The sequence below is a fragment of the Haemorhous mexicanus genome, chromosome 3, assembly GCF_027477595.1.
Source record: "Haemorhous mexicanus isolate bHaeMex1 chromosome 3, bHaeMex1.pri, whole genome shotgun sequence".
NCBI lineage: Eukaryota > Metazoa > Chordata > Aves > Passeriformes > Fringillidae > Haemorhous > Haemorhous mexicanus.
Window position 1 is genome coordinate 110,781,452 of NC_082343.1, and position 18,251 is coordinate 110,799,702.

General features: G+C 40.1%; 2 protein-coding genes across 8 annotated transcripts in view; one reads left to right on the forward strand and one right to left on the reverse strand.

Annotated features, from left to right (window-relative positions):
* The window catches only part of KLHL29 (kelch like family member 29), a 388,396-nt gene extending 384,651 nt beyond the window's left edge, over positions 1–3,745 (forward strand). For all 4 annotated transcript variants that reach the window (XM_059842958.1, XM_059842956.1, XM_059842959.1 and 1 more), the window contains one exon: positions 1,409–3,745. In XM_059842958.1, coding sequence (XP_059698941.1) covers positions 1,409–1,563 — 155 coding nt within the window. In that variant the 3' untranslated portion in view covers positions 1,564–3,745. The remainder of the gene's footprint in view (positions 1–1,408) is intronic.
* A 7,867-nt stretch (positions 3,746–11,612) lies between these two features.
* Positions 11,613–18,251, reverse strand: part of ATAD2B (ATPase family AAA domain containing 2B) — a 74,194-nt gene continuing 67,555 nt past the window's right edge. For all 4 annotated transcript variants that reach the window (XM_059842961.1, XM_059842963.1, XM_059842960.1 and 1 more), the window contains 3 exons: positions 17,627–17,754; positions 16,320–16,448; positions 11,613–14,943 (listed from right to left, as the gene is read on the reverse strand). In XM_059842961.1, coding sequence (XP_059698944.1) covers positions 14,902–14,943; positions 16,320–16,448; positions 17,627–17,754 — 299 coding nt within the window. In that variant the 3' untranslated portion in view covers positions 11,613–14,901. The remainder of the gene's footprint in view (positions 14,944–16,319; positions 16,449–17,626; positions 17,755–18,251) is intronic.

Below are 18,251 nucleotides of genomic sequence, written 5' to 3' on the forward strand. Positions count from 1 at the left end.
GCACCTTCTTGTTGGGGAAGATGAAACAAGAAAGCCTTACAAATATGATTGCCTGGCAAAAGATTTTGAGAATATAGAAACTATAAGCGAGATTGAAATGAAAGCAAGCTTTGACATCTCTTAGTTACTGAACAACAGGAAAACAATGGTGTGGCCGGCTGAAGGTAATCCCCTTTTGATGAAACAATACCCTCTGCAAGCAGGCAGGTCCAAGGGTCAGAGCAGACCCTGCCAGCTTGGCAGAAGGGGTCCGAAGAGTAGGTTTTAGAGTTTAAAATGTAGCACAATATGGTAATGTAGTGATTCTTATAGGCTGTATGTAAATGCTATAGGATTTGTATGCTGTACTAGATTGGTTAGTGAGAATCAGAATATTCAACACAGAAGATGATTTATTGTATTGTAACGAGAACTTCGCTCTCTTATGCTCTTGCTTTTGCTCTTGTTCTCTTGCTTTTACTCTTGCTCTTAGCTCTTGCCTTTTTACGTTATTACCCTCTCATCCTTTCTCTTCTCTCGGGCCTGCTCCGAGCTGCAGCTGGCAGCTCCCAGCAGGGCCCTGTACCCACGCCCTTTGCAATAAACCGCAAGTTCCACGACTTGGCTTCAGAGATCTCTCGTCTCCATCCGTCCCAACCGTGCTACCCCCAGTCTCGCCTACACCTTCTCTCTTACCAGGAGCCTATGGACCATGGGACTAGCCCAGCCCCATTATTCCTGATTCACACGAGGTATCTGAAGTCCAACACTTTCACTTTAGGAAAGCAGTAAGGTCTTTTGTCTTTAGATGCTAACAAAGAGCTGCCCTGTCATTCCCTCAGCCACACAGCCCCGGCCATCAGGTCTGTGTGCCCCAGATCCACTTTGCCATGGACAGCTCTGGGGTGCACAGGGACAAAGTCAGCAAGATCTCCAGGACCCCATGCCAGGACACCACCATGCAAGGGGCTGAAGAAACAGAACACACTTGAAGACTTTTACCCCCCATTTTGTAGCATCCATTAACAATTAAAGAAGTAACTTGAAGAAAGACCTTACTCCAGCTGAGGTGGTGGGAACCCCCAATTGGATTGGTTTTGCGTGTGCAAAGTATTACAAAGACACAGCACCCTGCTGCTTTTGCTGCAGATCCCATGTGTGGGCTGGAGAAAGATCTTACTTGGACTTCTATCTGTTGTTTACATTAGAGATAACAGTTACCTACCTGGCAGGAACACAAAAAAGATTAATTTGGGGGAGAGAAAAGGAGAGAGAAGAGAAATGCCCACACAGCTTTATACAGATAAGAACAAAAGGTGTATTCATTGTTTACCCTTTGTTATAAAAGATTGGGTTTGTTTTAAGCCTAAAAAGAAAATTGTTCAGTAAGACAACTAACTCTAACTTTTTCTTTTTTTGAAAAACACAGTGCTGTGGTTCTGGATGGAAAAATCTACGCTACTGGTGGGATTGTCAGCAGTGAAGGACCTGCCTTGGGAAACATGGAAGCCTATGACCCTAAAACAAACACATGGACACTTCTACCAAATATGCCCTGCCCTGTTTTCCGACACGGCTGCGTAGCAATCAAGAAGTACATTCAGAGCGGCTGATGTTCCCCAGGAGTTGGATGGAGAACTGTTTGTACCTGCTGAAAGCAGGCAAGAATAATACTGTTACTTAAGGAACAAAAGCAGCAAAGCCAGCCAGTGAACATATTGCTCTAAAGTCTTGAGTAGTGTCTACATTGAATGTAGAAAAATCATCCTCACCTTTTGGTGAACAAGGAGCAGAGAGCTCCGTGCTATGTAAGATATTGTAACTTAATAATGCAAGGGTGTCACTAGATGTTATAGTGGCACTTGTTCTGGACATCGGCTTTCGGTCAACCCAGGTGCAATAGAATTTCTCATATTTTTTAAGCTGGGGAAGAGAGGAAAAAAATAATCTGCATTTTACTTTAGAGCTCAAGCTTGATTCTTGAAATAACCATGCAGATTAGTTTTACTATTACACTTTAGGCATCAGTCTATTTGAAAGGTCAAAGTGTCCTTACCACTTTGATTCCTACATTTGTTTCTAATACATGCTTTTCAATACCAATGACTAAGAGAAATTTTGTGTGGCAGATGGCTTATGTTGATGTCAGTCTTCCATCAGATCAAACAAATATTTCAGTTCTCTAGAGAAGAGCCCAAAAGCAGGGTGAGGTGGGGACTAGGGAGAAGAAGAATAGCCATTGGTAATAAATTCCATGTAAAATGATAAAAACAAAAGGTCTGTTGGGCTGGATGAGTTTCTGCTCCTGGTGATTCTCGTGTGGGCACATGTGGCTGTGCCCACGGTGGGGGGTGGGAGGCTTCTAAACCTTTTCCTCTGAGTTTCTGCTGATGCACTTGGCAGTGCTGAATTCCCTCAGCGCAAAATGGAAGCAGTTTGGATTCCAGAGGCATTCTCCTGATAAACCCACTCTTCACTTCTGGCTGGAATCACAGTAGAATGCACAGCATAGTGTGGGTTTGCCACGTGTTCATCAAACACAGAAGATGCCTCCTGTGGCTGCGCACTCGGTTTTGGCTCTCAACCAAAATTCCTTACGTCGGGATACACGCCACTATCTTTTATGTAAAGGCTGAGAAGTCTTTGATTTTACTTTATTTTTCAAGTTCCTTCCCTAGGTGTGGAAGCCTTATACTTCTTATTTACAGATTTTAAACACTTGAGTTTAAAGCCCATGGTAGAAAAATGCATAGACTTAAGCCCAGTGTAAGAGACTTCAAATTATTACTATGTAGAGTTGTACGTATATGCACAGCACAGGGGTTATATTTTTATATATATTAAAATATTGTCTATCCAGAGAGCATTGTGACGTGGAAATTCTTTATAAATTTATACATAAAAGGAACAAATGGGAGATGGACTGGGTAACATAGAGGGGGCAGGGGAAAGAATCTTAAAATTCAGCAGTAGAAAGTAACCCCAAGCTAAGGATTGTCTGGTTTCCTTCCAAGTAGAGGGAAAAAAGTTGCCATACTTGCCTTTGCAGACTCAAATCCCAAATGCCATACCAGTAATTCAAGGAGAGTCCTGTACAGGGTGTGGGTGAGATCTTGCATTCAATATCTAGTTGAATTTCATACCAAATACAATAGCCTTTTTATATGAAGGGAGGTCTGCCTACAGCTTTGGGGAAATCAATGCAGATGTTTAGCTAATCATCTTATTTTATTAATAACCATTTATAAAATAAAATTAAAAAAAAAAAACAAAGACATTTGTATCTTGCAGTATTTAAAGAAAATGTGCTCGAGTCAGCTGAGTCAAGCTATAGGGTGACTCAAGCCTCTCATTTTGACAGTGAGGTTCCAGCCTTTGTTATGCAGTTGTTTTATTTATTCTTTAAAGAAAAGAAAAATAATAAGCACAACAAAATTATATACTAGTTTGTCATTTAAAGTATTTATGTCAAACAGGGTGCAAGTGTGAACCTAAAGATTGGAGCACAAGTTTCTAACTGCCTGGGGCAGGACTAATTTTAGTGTTGGTGTGTGTCTACCTCCAAAGGAGGTGCTACCTGTCAACAAGACTGAAACACATTCGACATTTTCAATTTAGCTTATTTCTTCATTTCTCACACTGGAACAAAACTGGCTATTTCTGTGAATAATATTAAAAACAGGGTTATCTGTAATGGTATTGTATATAGTTTATGTTTACTGTTAAGTTCTTGTTATATTATAATAAATATATTTATAGATCTAGATTCAGCATCCAGATTGGATTAATTTTGTCATGATTGATCAAGGAAAAACACTGCACAAATGGGGACTTCATGTTTCAACCCAGCCAGGGATGAAAATGTATTCATTCCATCTAGTTTCTCTTGCAAATCCAAAAATTTATTGCTAATACTTAAACACTCAGAGGCTTCCAAAGTGCATCCATTCTCATTTCAGAAAAAATCTCTTAGAAGTAATTTTAGATTTTTATTCAGAAGGACTGGGTTTTGTTCATCTATTTTCCCAAATGTACTATTAAGTAAAGAACAGAAGGGCTCAAGATAGTTTAGGAAACGATCTTGAAGAAAACCCCTGATAAACAGATTCTTTATTTTTTTAAATGAAAGCAAAAATTTGTGCTGCACTGCTGCTGCAATGTCTAAAAGATGAAAGCTGCATTTGCCCTATGGTCAAAATTCCTTTATATCCAGTGTGGGAGCTCTGTACCTCACTGGATACATCGTTCGGAGAGCAATTCCATGCAACTGTTCATGGCTTCTTTGATGTTTCATTAGGGTGTCATCTGGTAGTTGTAAAACTGGATCTGGAACAAAGATGAGCCAAATATAACTAGTCTCAAATACCACCACAGTGGAACATTTCAGCCGGATCTAAGGAGGTAATTTCTGTTCTGCACATTAACAGAAAGAGCCTAACATTTATTGAAATTGTCTCCAGTTCTTACGGAGTATTTAAGAGCGTGAACTGCAGTTTTAAACATTTTAGTTTAGGCTTAGTGGCTGAGGTTGAACAGCCTGTGAAGATTACTAAAAGCCTTGCAATTCAATATTACAAAACTATGCTGCAATAATCCAGACCAAGTGGGGTGAGTTGCCAGCCTTTCATCAAGGCTCTGCACGGATCTCTTACTCAGCACTAGTCAATAATACTTGGTAGGATGAACAAGACACAGACTATTTACTTTACTTGTATGTGGAAATTATTTTAGTACCCTTCTGGGAAGTTGGCTGAGTGCTTATGCCAAATGAATCATATGCACATATCTGCTCAGAGATTTTTCTTCTTAAAAGCTTTAAGAAATTCAGGGGGACAGGCTTGCTCAACAGCCTCTTTGGCTCACTGGTGTGACTCTCCCCTGGCCCACCTGGGAAGGAGAGTGATCTCCAAAGGGGCTGGTCACTGTGTTCAGGTAATCACCCACCCCCGACAATTTACACAAGTCATCCCCCTTTCTCCCGTTGTTTCATCTAGCTGCAAACACGCTGTACTAATAAAACCTCAGCAACCCCATCTTTTAATTAACTGCAGGTAGGTGTTAAGGCTGAGCTTAGCACAGTGTAACTGCAGCAGCTAATTAAGAGCGCTGGGTACACTCCAGCTTGCCCTTGGAGGGGCGCAGACAAACCGAGCCAGCCCGAGCCCCGCGCTCTGCAGCTGCAGGGATTAGCCAGGAGGGCAGCTGCTCCCACCAGCTCCACCAGCACAAATCTGTTTAATCAGCAGAGATGGAACGGGCACAAGTGGCTTCAGGTACTCGACCGCCCTCCCAGCTTCTCGTGAAGAATTTGTCTGGAAAAAGGGAAGGGATCCCAAAGCTTTTCTCTGCAGTTTCCAATGCAAGGGCATGGTCTCAGAACCACACTGCTGCTCTGTCCCTACTGCAAAAAGGTGACGTAGTGTAATGTAATTTTAAATAAAACTACACATAGCACATGCAGTCAGGACTTGGCAGGCTGCAACCTGTGCCAGGTCTGTAAGAAGACACTGACTCTGTATCTACTTGGACATTTTTAACTTGTCATGCTAATACAAAATTGGATGAGACCCTTAAGCTCACCCCTTAATGCCTTCTTTCCCATTTTAAGTCAGCTCAAAAACAGGAACTGAAGCATGCTTTCAGCTGAGGTAGAGACGCCTGCACGTACAGGAAGGCAGCACTAGGTTCCCATCATCAGCGAGTGTTCTGGGTTGATAACTTTAGACTGCAGAAAAGGCCAGAAAGAAAATGGTCTGGAGGGAAGCAGATGGATGCATCCCGGGCACGGTGTTCCCATCACTCATTACATTGAGCTGGACAGCAATAGCAGAACAGAAACACCATTTTTCCTCCAAAAAGCCAAGCTGTTTGAGGCATGATTAAACACTCGCTGAGGTTAGGATTCATGAGAGCAAGGGCTGACATTGTGGGCTCCTCAGCTGAGCTCTGGAAGCCCAAAAACAAAAACCAGAGTGGCAGACTACCCTGAAAAACAACTCTCCCTTTGCTGGTCACCAGTGTTTTTTCTTTTGATAACATACACTACTTTCAGGAAGTCCTGTTTAGCCAGCAGATTTCTTACAGAGTAATAAATTCCAATTTCCTTTATCTAAACAAATTCTACTTCAGTCGGCAGCAGCTTTACACACAGAATTAAATGTTTTGGTTCAGTTACTACCTGGGAGAAGGAAGCTCCAGTGGTGCCATCAAGCCATATCTGCTGCTGCATTTTTCATTAGTGGTGGGCTGTACAATGAAGGTTTGAAAGGCTTCCTCCTTTTAATTTCATAATCTGTTGGTTTTGAGCAGTGTTCTTTCTTCCTTCGGAGTTCATGCACACCCCAGATATTACACAGCAAGATTCATACTGGCAAAATACAATATCAAACCTTGGCTGTTGTCCAGCATCAGAGACCTTTTCCTATGTTTTTGTGGCTAAAGAGCAGACACCTGCCTAAGGTCACCTGTGATGCTTTTTACAGAAGCATCAGCTTCTCACCTCATTAAAAACAATACATGTTAATAAAAAATAGGTCTTACAGATAAAAATGAGCCAATCCCTCTCCACATCTTGGGAACTTCAGCAGTCCCTAATTTCTAGTGCAATGTCCCTGTGCTGCTGGACAGCATCCAAATAAGGATCAGGGAATTGAACAGGGAAGGGGACACACCAAATGCTCTAAGAGTATCCTAAGCCTGATGCTCCACCAGAATCACTGTCCTTTTATCACAGAAACAATAATCAGCTCTCACAAAGCAAGCCTAAACTGACAAACCCACTGGAATTTTGGTAGCTGTTTCCATTAAAAGAGATCAGTAAGTTATACATTTTCATGTCCAGTGAATGCAGTGCTCCCTTACTTGTTACATCAATCTCAATTTTATCCATTTCAGTTTAGGCCCAGCTTTTCTACAAGTTCCCTGTTTCTGTATTGGAACATTTCAGGCTGAGAAAGCTGAGGCTGTTGAGCCTGGAGAGGGTTACAAGGACACCTCATAGCAACATTCCAGTAACTGAAGGGGGCCTAGAGGGAATCCAGAGAGGCACTCTTTGACAGGAACTGTTGGAAGAAGGGAGATTTAGATTAAATATCGGGAAGAAATTCTTTCTGTGAGGGTGGTGAGACACTGGCACAGGATGTCCCAACTCTGGCAGCATTCAAAGGCAGAGTTAATAAGGTCTTGAGCAACCTGGTCTAGTGGGAGGTGTCCCTGCCCATGGCAGGGGATTGGGGCTAGATGATCTTTAAGGTCCCTTCCAATCCCTAACATTCTCTGATTCTATCATAAAAAAGCCACACATAGCCTTTCTGGGGAAAATTGGGAGTGGAAATGTGGCAGCTTGGGAATGGCCCATATTTCTGTTTACTGCTTGGCAAGAGGTATCCCCTGCAGAGATCAGTATGTCCAGACTGCTCACTACCTGGAGAGAATATGAGACTTTCCCAACTGGAAAAGGGGTTTTTAATTCCAGAGGTAACCTAACACTCAACCATCTCCAGAAAGCCCAGAAGTCTCTGCCCTGCTGACATTCATTTTTAATAACATGGGGGTATTTCAGAGAGTGCCAATAATGTGACAGTTATCAAAGGGCAAGTGAAATGACTGGGTAATTACAGGGCATTCACCTGACATCAAGCCCAAGTAAAAATGGAGAGATGATATCTAACTAAAGTGATCATGAATCAAATGGATAAGAAGAACTACAATGATTTTCTAGAAAATTGGCTGTATCACACAAAGCTGATCTCATTCTCTGACAGGATTACACATTTGATTGATAAGGTAATAGATTTTCAACAGCATGTGACAAAACACTTCAACTTCCTCATGGTACAGTATTCAGACAGCAAATATTAAATGGGCTAAGAAAAGGCAGATTAATTGAGGAATATCCAATTTGCTGGAGTAATTCTCAATTTGGTACTATCAGAGTGTTTCTAATGGGGGAATCCTCCCCAAATTCTTGAAGGAAAATGTTGACATAAATCACAAGTCGCAGACCTGTGGAAAAGGAGATTAGCCAAGGGAAAGATAATGAGAAGGCCTGAACAAGTCATACATATGGTGCTGGCTCCTCTGGCTGCCTGGGACCCATTAAACTCTTCATAAAGCTAAGCAGGACCTCAGAGAGGTGGGAATGGGGAACCCTGACATTCAGGATGGAAAACTGCATCATGAAAAGCTGCAAGTCTGAGAAGAGCCAAACAACAAGTGTACCGAGCCCAATTTCATGGTATAAAAGGCCTAAATTGATCTTTAGATGTGCAAAAAGGGGGACAGGGAACAGGAATCAGTGATTTTTCCCTCTATAAATGGCACTGGTGGGACCTATGCTGGAATATCACATCAATTTCCTCTGCGAACAAATGTTTTAGAAGATGTTGAAAAATTGACCTACTGCAGAATAAAGCCACAAAATTGACTTAAAGGCTGGAGAAAATGCAGTGAGAGCCATAAAACCCTTGTTCTTCAGCAAAAAGAAGATGGATAGGCTACTTGATCACAGTGCATTAGTGTCTTCATGGGGGGGAGAAACAGGTATGAATAGTCCAAAACACCAAGAGATGACAAGCAGAGCCAGGAAGGTGAAGCTGGGCCAAAACAAATGAGGAATGAGGCACGTGTTTCTACCCATGAGTTTTAACTACTCCATGAAAAGTTCAGAGAGCAGGGTAGATGTACTCTGCAGACTAAATGCCTTCCCCAAAAACACTGTTGAGCCTTTCAGATGTCAGCAGGCCCTGGGCATGCAGAGGATTAAATCATACGTGCCACAGCATCCAATTCAACAAACCAGTGTTTTCTGCTGGCATTATTCCCTGTGAATAAACCCAAATTTTTGTTAACAAATGTCTGAACATTTAAATCATCATTAGATGTCAGCTCATTTCCATTTCCACAATTTATTCTCATGCATTGACAAGATTAACAGTGCAAAATTTATGCTCAGCTTGTGCTTTTGTGGCTGTCCTCTGAATCTTGTGAAAAGGAGGCTTTTTATAAAAAGCTTTTTTCCTGCTGGACAAGCTTTAGATTTTACAGCAAAACTCTGAAGCAGCCTAGCCCCAGTATAAAGGTGAGACATTAATTTTATACCAGTTAAATTTCCAGTGCTTCATGAAAATATAGTCTTACATGCTTTTATTTATGATATTTCAAATGTCTATAGGAAACAGTAATTTATCACTAATCTGATGTTAGCCACATTCAACATGTCACTATCCATGTTACATTTCCTTTATCACACTAGACCTTTTGTAATGTCACAGAGAATGCAGTGGGCATCACTTGAAAACTTATGTTGGAATTATGTTCATTAGAAATCTAAAATGTGTTAGCAATTTTCCTTTCCTATCACCAAAATCAGGTTTCACTGCTCTTCCAGGCAGCCTCCACCAGAAGGGATTCTACAAGGTGTAACAAAGTCAGCAGGAGAATGCCAGATCTTTACAACAAATCTGTAGCTGTGGCTTTCACAAAGAGGTTCTTAGCTAAAACATCATTTTCTTTTCCTTCTACAGCAAAAAGATTCCTTCTTAGAAAACTAATTGAGTCCAAATTTAATGTATTTGCTAGGATGAATCAATCCTCTATAGTCTCTTTCACTCCCTTTGATGAATAAATACTTCAAAGGGAGTCCTTCTGAAACTCGACCTTAAGTCTTTCCTTCCTCCCAGTGCAGAGTCCCAAAGTGGACAGGCCATCTCCCACAAACTCCTACTTTCCTGTAGACACAGTCGAGCATCTCTGGATTATGGCACAAATCAGATTTGACACCGATGCAAAAGAGTTTTCTCATGTCCACAACAAAACCAGGATGACAAAGTGGTGTGAGCACTCCCAGAGCCACCCAGTCCGAGGGACCTGCACATTTCTCACACATACTCTGCCAAAATCCAGATTGCTGGAGGACAGAAGCAAACCCAGCAAACCACAGGAGTCCAGCACAGCAGAACCAACCCCACTTCATCTGTTGGCCAACACATCCTGACTGACAGCCCAGACATGGAGCTTGAGCAGCCCCTGCCCCACCCCTGGAGCTGGATGTCAGCAGCTCTGAACACGGCTCCACGTCACCTTTTGCACCTCAGTCTTGAAAGCAGCATTATTCCACATCAGCATTCCAGACCAGGCAATCACAATGCAAATGGCCAGGTTCACACCAACATTCCACCAGCAGTGATGAACCCATTTCAAATTTTAGCTGCTTATCATACTTTTAAAGGGAAAGGATTTATCCTGATATAAAAGTAAGGCTTAGTATAGCATAACTCAAATGCAATTCTAAAATAAATGGAATTTCACAGTAGTCACAACCATCTACTGGCAGTGGGTTCAACCAAAATATACTTCCTATGCAAATGATCACACTGGAAAAAAATTACTCACCTAGAAATGGAATGAGGCTGAATTAATTAAAGTTTATAATCCCTCATTTTTACATAATAGTTACATGACCACAAGTGAAGCATAAAAGGAGGAGGGGAAAAAAAATGAAGTGTTTGGCTTCATTAATCAGTTCGTAAGTTTACTGATTTAGCTTGCAGAATTTATTCACATGCAGTGCTGGCTTAAAACCCCATATATTACAAGTCCAAATCCTATCCAAGATACAGAAGAAAAGGATCTCATTTTTAATTTATTTGAATAAATTACCTGAAGAGCTTAAAGAGGAAACAGAGAATATGCAGCACTGTAAATTTAAGGAAATATGGAAAATTGGATTTCAAAACTACATTCAAGGCAGAAACCAACAGCAGAAGGAAGCAGCACTAAGCAGTGAACACTTGACAAATACGAGTGTTGCACAAGCATCTACTGAGGCTTTAGGAACACCCACCCCAACTATTTCTTACTAAATCATGCTTTTGAAGTACCACTCCAAATTCACTAAGTATCTTTACAAGAATCCTTTTGCCAGTTCCCAAATATTTTGTCTCTTTTGACTGGTTATTTTTACAGCCACTGTCAGAAATCAGACCTGAATCTATTCCCTGTTAACATGGCCATTCCCACCCCTGAAAGACAAAGAGAGACACAAGACCTCACACTCCACTTCCTTTATTCAGACTGCAAACCCAAGCTGGTGCTGGTCCCTGCAAGGTGAAAACACACCAGCCCATGCTGAGCCCAGGCTCTCACCAACCAACTTCATTATTACACAACAGGTATTAAATTTCATATCTAATTGTGCTTTCAAAGTTGCATATAAAAGTGGAATTGGAGTCAGACATGAAGTTACTACCACCCACTTCCTCATCCACTCTTTTGCCCAGGAGCCCTACAGTTTAAGGTACACAGAAAGGAAAAGAGGGAAATGCCCAGGGGTGTTCCATGTCCTACACCTCAAGAGTTCATCTATAAAGAAACAAAAAGCAAACAAGCCAAAGTTGTAAGAACAACTTTGCTAAATATAATAAATAGAAAGGAAAGAGTCTTTCCTTTAAAAAACCCTCTAATTATAAGCCATTTCTCTAATGGACAAACAGTGAAAGCAGAAGTTGCTCAAAATAATTAAACAGCAAGATCCCAAAGTGTCACATCTAAACTGCAAAACCAAGGAGAGGTCTAGTAAGGAAAAGACTGTTTTCAGCCATTTCTTTTAAATACATTTTTGAAGGAGCTAAAGCTGTGTTTTCTTGTCATCTTTATTCAAGTATTTCACAGCAGTTATATTACAAATTACAGTAAAATGTTCAAAATTTCCAGAAGTTCAAAAAAATTAAATAACTTACTTCAAACTAACGTAAAATGAAGTCAAAATGCAAAACATCAATTTAAACACAATTCTGAATAAAACTATAGAATCCAAAATATACCATAGCTGATGAAGGAAGTCTACTTAATCCACAAAGTAGACACACGTTAATGAAACCAAACAGGACATCCCAATGTCTAATTAACCCAATGTACAAGATACAAAAGATGCAAGTACAAGCCCAAATTCAAGCTTCTGGTGTGATTACAAAATAAAACAAAAACAAAACAAAAGACTATCAGCTGCAGGACCTGCCATTCACGAGACTGAAGGCAAAACCAGCGCTGACTCACCAACTGAATTAAAAAAAAAAAAAAAAGGAAGACAAGATATTACAAAATTCAGTAATCCTATAAATACATTGGCATATGAGGAAATCAAGTAACAATACAGAGGACACAAAACAAAACAAAACAAAATAATCACAGGTGAGATTCAAGCTTGCAAATACAATTAACTCCAGAGTCATCACCCAAGAGCAACTCTATCACTCCAAAACAGCCCCCCCAGCCCCCAGGGGAACCTCCTCCTCCTCCTCCTCCTGGCTGGCCACATTCCATAGAGTCCAGGACAAGGACTCACACAGGAGTTTATTTGCAATTTTCACAACAAGAAACAAGGAAGAGAGGTCAATTTGTACAAACTCTTGCCAGTGCTATGTGGCAAAAAAATTAAAAACATACAAAGAGTAAACAAGTTTAGACCACATGGATAGATTAACAGCTGTTTTAACTCTATAACCACCAGACATCTGTAAAGGAAAACAAAAACTGAAGTGTGGTTATTTGGGCTAAGAAGGCGAGTATATCATTTTAGGTAAGCTGTCCACTAGAACATCTGGTATTAGCTACGTTTCTCTAAAACAACATGGCAGCTCCTCAATCAGTAAAGTTGCCTCTTAATGATTTTTCCCAATCAACAACTGACAGTAAAAATTTTCCTTTAGAAACCTGACCTTTTAGAACCTTTTTTAATGCTAGGCATTAGCTTAAACTTGCTTTTTACACTCACTGGTGACTAAAATTCTCAACTGTTTTAGTTTATATAAATTTATTATCTTCTTAAAAATGAATGCAGTTTTATCTTCCACAAGTGCTGCTGTTACTTGAACAAAAACTTCTTTGAGTAAGTGAAACTGGAATAAATATTTTTAAAAAATTCTGCAGCAAGAACCTGAGACTTGCAAAAAACCCTTTTATCAGAAACTTGCTACAAAAAATCTGCTACATTTCATTTAATCAAATCTTAAAGTTTGTAACAATTTCCATCAAAATACAAAATGCTGTTAATGTACCAGACACATAAATATCTCAAACAGGTATGATGCTAATAAATACTAAATGAAACATGGAAAAAAAATCCCATAATCAAATCTGAGATCAAAGAATCTCATTTAACATGTGTTTTCTGCTTGTTTTTGTTGTTTTTAATCGCACTTTCCCACCTAAAAAATACAGTGTTTCTGCATGGGTTGCATTTCGGTGTAACTAGATGTACATGAATGCTTAAAACCTTTTCCTGCTATTACCTATGAAGAAAAACAGTGGCATTCAGGGGTGAAAAAAGGTCTAAGATAGGCTGAATGTAACCATAATGGACAAAGCACTTTGGATTACTGCAGTAGCCCAAGGCCCACGTTTTCTCTCTCTGCAGCACTACCCTGGGATGAGCCGGAGAGGTGGAGACGAGTCCCTAAGCCTGGGGAGCAGCGTGATTCCAGTCCTCCATAAACACTGTTGGTAACTAAAATACAAAAAGCTGAGGTAGCTCAGGATCTCTGCAGTAGTCTGTTTTGTCTATTAAAAACTAATCACACTGCGTTGCATATTTCTGGACAGACACTTCTGCAGCTACATAGGGACAGCCACGACGAACGGTTCAGGATGGGAACACCAGCCAACTGTTCTAGAACACTTCCCCCGTGGGCGTGAAATAAACCAGCCCAGGTAATGGTCTAAATGTGATAAAATATAAAAACTGCCTAGACTGTTCTCTCCAGCTGCCAGAAAGCTGTTGAACCACACAATTCAGACCCAGAGAACTCTTAGCAAAGATGGATTCAAAAGGCTCTCTTCCAATCCTCCCCACAGCAACAACGCTTTGCACAGAACGACTTGTGAAACCTAAGAGAAGTTTTTATTTTCAGCTGAGGTTGGGCTCCAGGACTTTGACCAACTATAGTGTCTTCTTGCCTGCACTGCACAGTCCAAGCTATATCACAAACACAGACCTTCCCAACGAAACCTGCCAGCATTAACCTTGCTTTCCTTAGAGAACTCGCACTGGAAAACAAGGACACGGTGGGAAAATGCTTCATTTTTAGCAACACAGAAGAGTTTCACTGTGTAACTTGTTTCTAAAACAAAATATATACCAATGAAAAAGGAATTTCACCATTTTGGTAAAGTATGTGGCTTTTTCAGTGTGTCTTAGTTTAGTTCTGTAGAGTAAGACAGGCATTATAGAACCATAACACTGGCTGCCATCCAATGAAGAGAATACAATTCATCCTTTTGGAGATCTTCATTCTGCAGACAGCTTTCTAACATTGCCATTTGCTATAATCCAAACAAATTGCTTAGCCTTATCTTTCTCAATTGACTAAAAGGCACATTAAAGGCAGTTCTAGAGAGCCTCATCTTCAAATTACTGTACATCCAGTTACTCAAGATTCCTACCACAATGCATCACTGCCTTCTTTAGGACAGATTTTTTTTGTCCATAACCCCAGAGAAGAGAAAAATTGGAAAAAAAAAAATAAAAAAAGGTTGCCTGTTTAAAAATATTCAACTTAGATCTGCTCTTTCCAGTCCTCTTGTATGTGTTGGTCTTCACTTTGCCTGAAGTTTCCCCATAGATAATGCATGTAGAGTGAACAAGAGCAGGAATGAGAACAGTTTCTGTAGCACCAAAAATCTCCAAGCTGTGGCATTGTATTCTTTATTTATATCAGATACAACTATATGAAGTTCCGTTTGGTTCTTGTAGGCTGGTTGGTTTCAGGTACCTGAGACAATAGCACCAAATTCAACAGAAACAAAAAGAGAGAGCACTTAAGACCAAGGCTCTGCACATACTTGGTGCAAATGGAAACTGAATGGCTCAGAGGACTGCTCTCCCATGAGCAGTTTGAGAGGATAAACCCACCCATCTTGACGAGTTCACAGGAATGTTTCAAACACATGAACTGTTCTTTCCATCTCCTGCAAGAGACACAGACCATTAACTATTCATAAATATAGAGAGACAGGAATAGAGTTACTTTATGTAGTAGTACTTACTGTGATACTTTTTTTAATCTGAACAAACAAGTATATGAAAACAGACACTTCTGTTTATTAGCTGCTATCTGCTAGCAAAATACGGTAGAAGAGGGAACTCATTAAAGAAGCATTAATGCAGAAAAGCCCTCTACTATGACAGTCCATGAGAAAAATCAAGGCTTATTAGGGTCACTTATATAATTAATGTGCTCAATATATATTAGGAAAGCATTGCAATGGCACGCTGCATGAGTTCAAGTCTTACTGCACACTTCTGCAGTTGGTGACCCAGCTGTAATCGCAAGTCTGCATAGTTTGGATAATCAAAGTAAAGATTGGTCTGTAGACACTCCTGCTGGACAAACGCCTTTTTAATCTACCTAACATCTTGCTCAGACTTTCAACACATTTTTAGGTGAAGATGGCAGGGAATAACATGAAAACAGTTTGAAAAGTATTCTGCAGGAACTCTACAAAACCCCCCACTATGGCTTTTCCAGGTTTTGTTGTAAATTATTCATGGAGAAAAATATTTCAGGCTCAGTGATCCAACTGGAAAGTAGCAATTGTTGTCCTTTTCTCAGCAGGGCTGGTGATCAGCTGAATCAGCCAGCTGATCCAAACCCCTCTGCAGTTGAACAGTGGTGATGGAGGGAATGCACACCCAGAGCTGGCATCAGCCTGTGCCAGTGGTGAAATGACCAATTTGCTGCTGATGTACAGGAGGCCTTGGAGGGCAAACACTTCAGTGACAAAGGATGATGGCAAGGCAGACACCTGCCTTCTACCATGCTGCACTGACCTTCCCAAGACTGCACTTACTGATCAAGAGAGAATGTTCACACTTCTAGGTCTCCTATGAAAGTTGGAATCTGCAACTGCATGGAGCAGAGGGGGGGAATTGGTTTTGGCCAAGTTACACCAACACAATTAAGGGCAACAGCAGCAATGCCAAGTCGGGGTACCTATGAAATCACCACTTTACATCCACTGCTAGTCATGCCACACACATGGAAACTGCTTCTACTTCATTTTACTCTGCTAGCATGTGCTTTTCATACTGCTATATTCTCTCCTCTTTCTCCTCCCTTCTTCTAGGTTAAATTCTTAATCCTTTTCTACAGAAAATGTTCTTAGAAACAATCGCCAGTTTCTAAGTTACCACACTAAGCTTTTTTCTTTTTATAGATACCTTCTTCAAAGTCTATTAAAGGCTTTTGCCTGCTAGTAGAACAATAAATTGACAGATTAACAGTTTCTGAAAAGCCTATCTCACAATATTCAGATCAAGAATAAAAGAAGCTGTACAACATCACCTCTATAAGTTGTGATTTGTCATAGTCTCTACGATGTCTGTAGATGCATTGACTGAGGAGTGAATACAATCTCTCAAGTTGGTCAACAGTCAGGTTGTCACTTTTCTTAACCACTAAATCAAGCAGTTTCTGTTGGAGCAACAAAAGGTAAAGTTAAGAAGGATTCTAGAATAATTTTTAAACGTTTTTAAGGACAAATCAGAAATGCAATGTGTTTCTGTAGCCCTCCTGTATCCCTGAAGAGATACAACAAATGAAATTAACCACACCTGGGTATCAGCAAGGCCACTACTTCAATGTTTATACAAAAAGGACTTGATGTCTCCTTTCACTTCTCTGCTTATACCCACACTTTTCTTCTTGTCTTAAGATTCTTTTACTCAGTATAGCTGGGGCAATGTTTGGTCTTTTGGAATGCTATTGCATCCTATTTCATCTTGGTTGGTCATCATAATAAAACAAACCCTAAAAACTTCTTTGATGGCCAAAGTAGACATTTTTAAGCACTTATACTGGCAGGGAAAAAAAGTGCCACCACAGGAAAACATTTGGTCTTCCACAAATGTTGTTAAACGGAACAAAAAAAGAGGAGGAGGACACACAACATATGCAAAATTTCTCATAACAAAGGTCAAAGTATTTTACATAGTGGCAAAGAGTGACATTTAAGATATTTTTTTCTCATATCATAACAATTCTATGGTTTCTGAAGAGATCATCATTTGAATTCCACAGAAAATGGGATCTTAATTTCATAGGTCACGGTAGGTCAAGCTACTTTTTACAACAGAAGACAGCAAATTTTGTTGTAACTTTAACCGAAAAAAAACTTGAAGCTTAAAAAAACTGGAAGAAAATTAACTAGCAGTTTATAATGCCAAAGCATCCACACAAATTTCCATTTGCTTTCCAATCCACTAAATTTTCTCTACCAAGTATACCTTGGTATACACAGGAAAAGATGATATTAACTCCCAATTACCAGGCACCCAGCAGTTTATTGGTACCTTCCATGGCCAATTAACACATGTGAGTACCTGCAAAAATGGGCAATTGAAAGAGTGGACTGCTAGGAATCCAGTGTCATTACTGGATTATAAGGGTAGTAATGATGGGACAGTAAGGATTCAGTAGTTTTATTAACCTTTCATCCCAAAAACACTCATCGACAAATCATTTCCACAAGTCACTCTGATCACAATACTTGTTTGCAGTCAAAACTAAAGGAAATGTTGCTTCAGAACACAGAAAGGAAGCTTCTTCAGTGGAGTCTGTTAATAGTTCAATTTATTTTTCAGTTCTATTACCTTTAGTCTGTCATGGTCAACAACCACAGAGGGTACAGGATCTGAAGGCTCCTCTGGAACCTGCTCCAGACTTGTGGGCTTTGACTGCTCCACAGCGACTTTTCGTGTTTTCTTGCTTTTGAACAAACCTGTAATTTGAAAAACAACTATCAGCACTGTCAGTCCCACAAAATACAGCCTATTTCTTCACTTCAGTTTTATTTTGCTTGTTTAGTTTGTTGGGTTATTTGGAATCAAGCAAAATTGTAGCACTGCACATTGTTCATCAGCTCTGCCAATTCTAATGCTTACAGGTGCACAAACCCACAGTTCAGAAGACACACACAAAATGGCAATCCTTAAACCCAATTCCAAAGTGCCAACTTTGAATGAAAACTGAATCCCACTATGAGTTTTCTCATCATATCTTTCTACTCAACAACAAATAATTAAACAGCTTCAAAGACAAGTTCACACACTAAGCAAATGCTGAAATTCTTTCTCCTCAAATGAAACAAATCTTCATTTTTCTCTCTAAAGCATCCTGTGCCTTCATCACCACATTATTCCAACACCTGTTATACTCCAAACCTCATGTGTTTGTTACACATTTCTGTTTTCTTCCACCTTTGTATTCAACCTATTG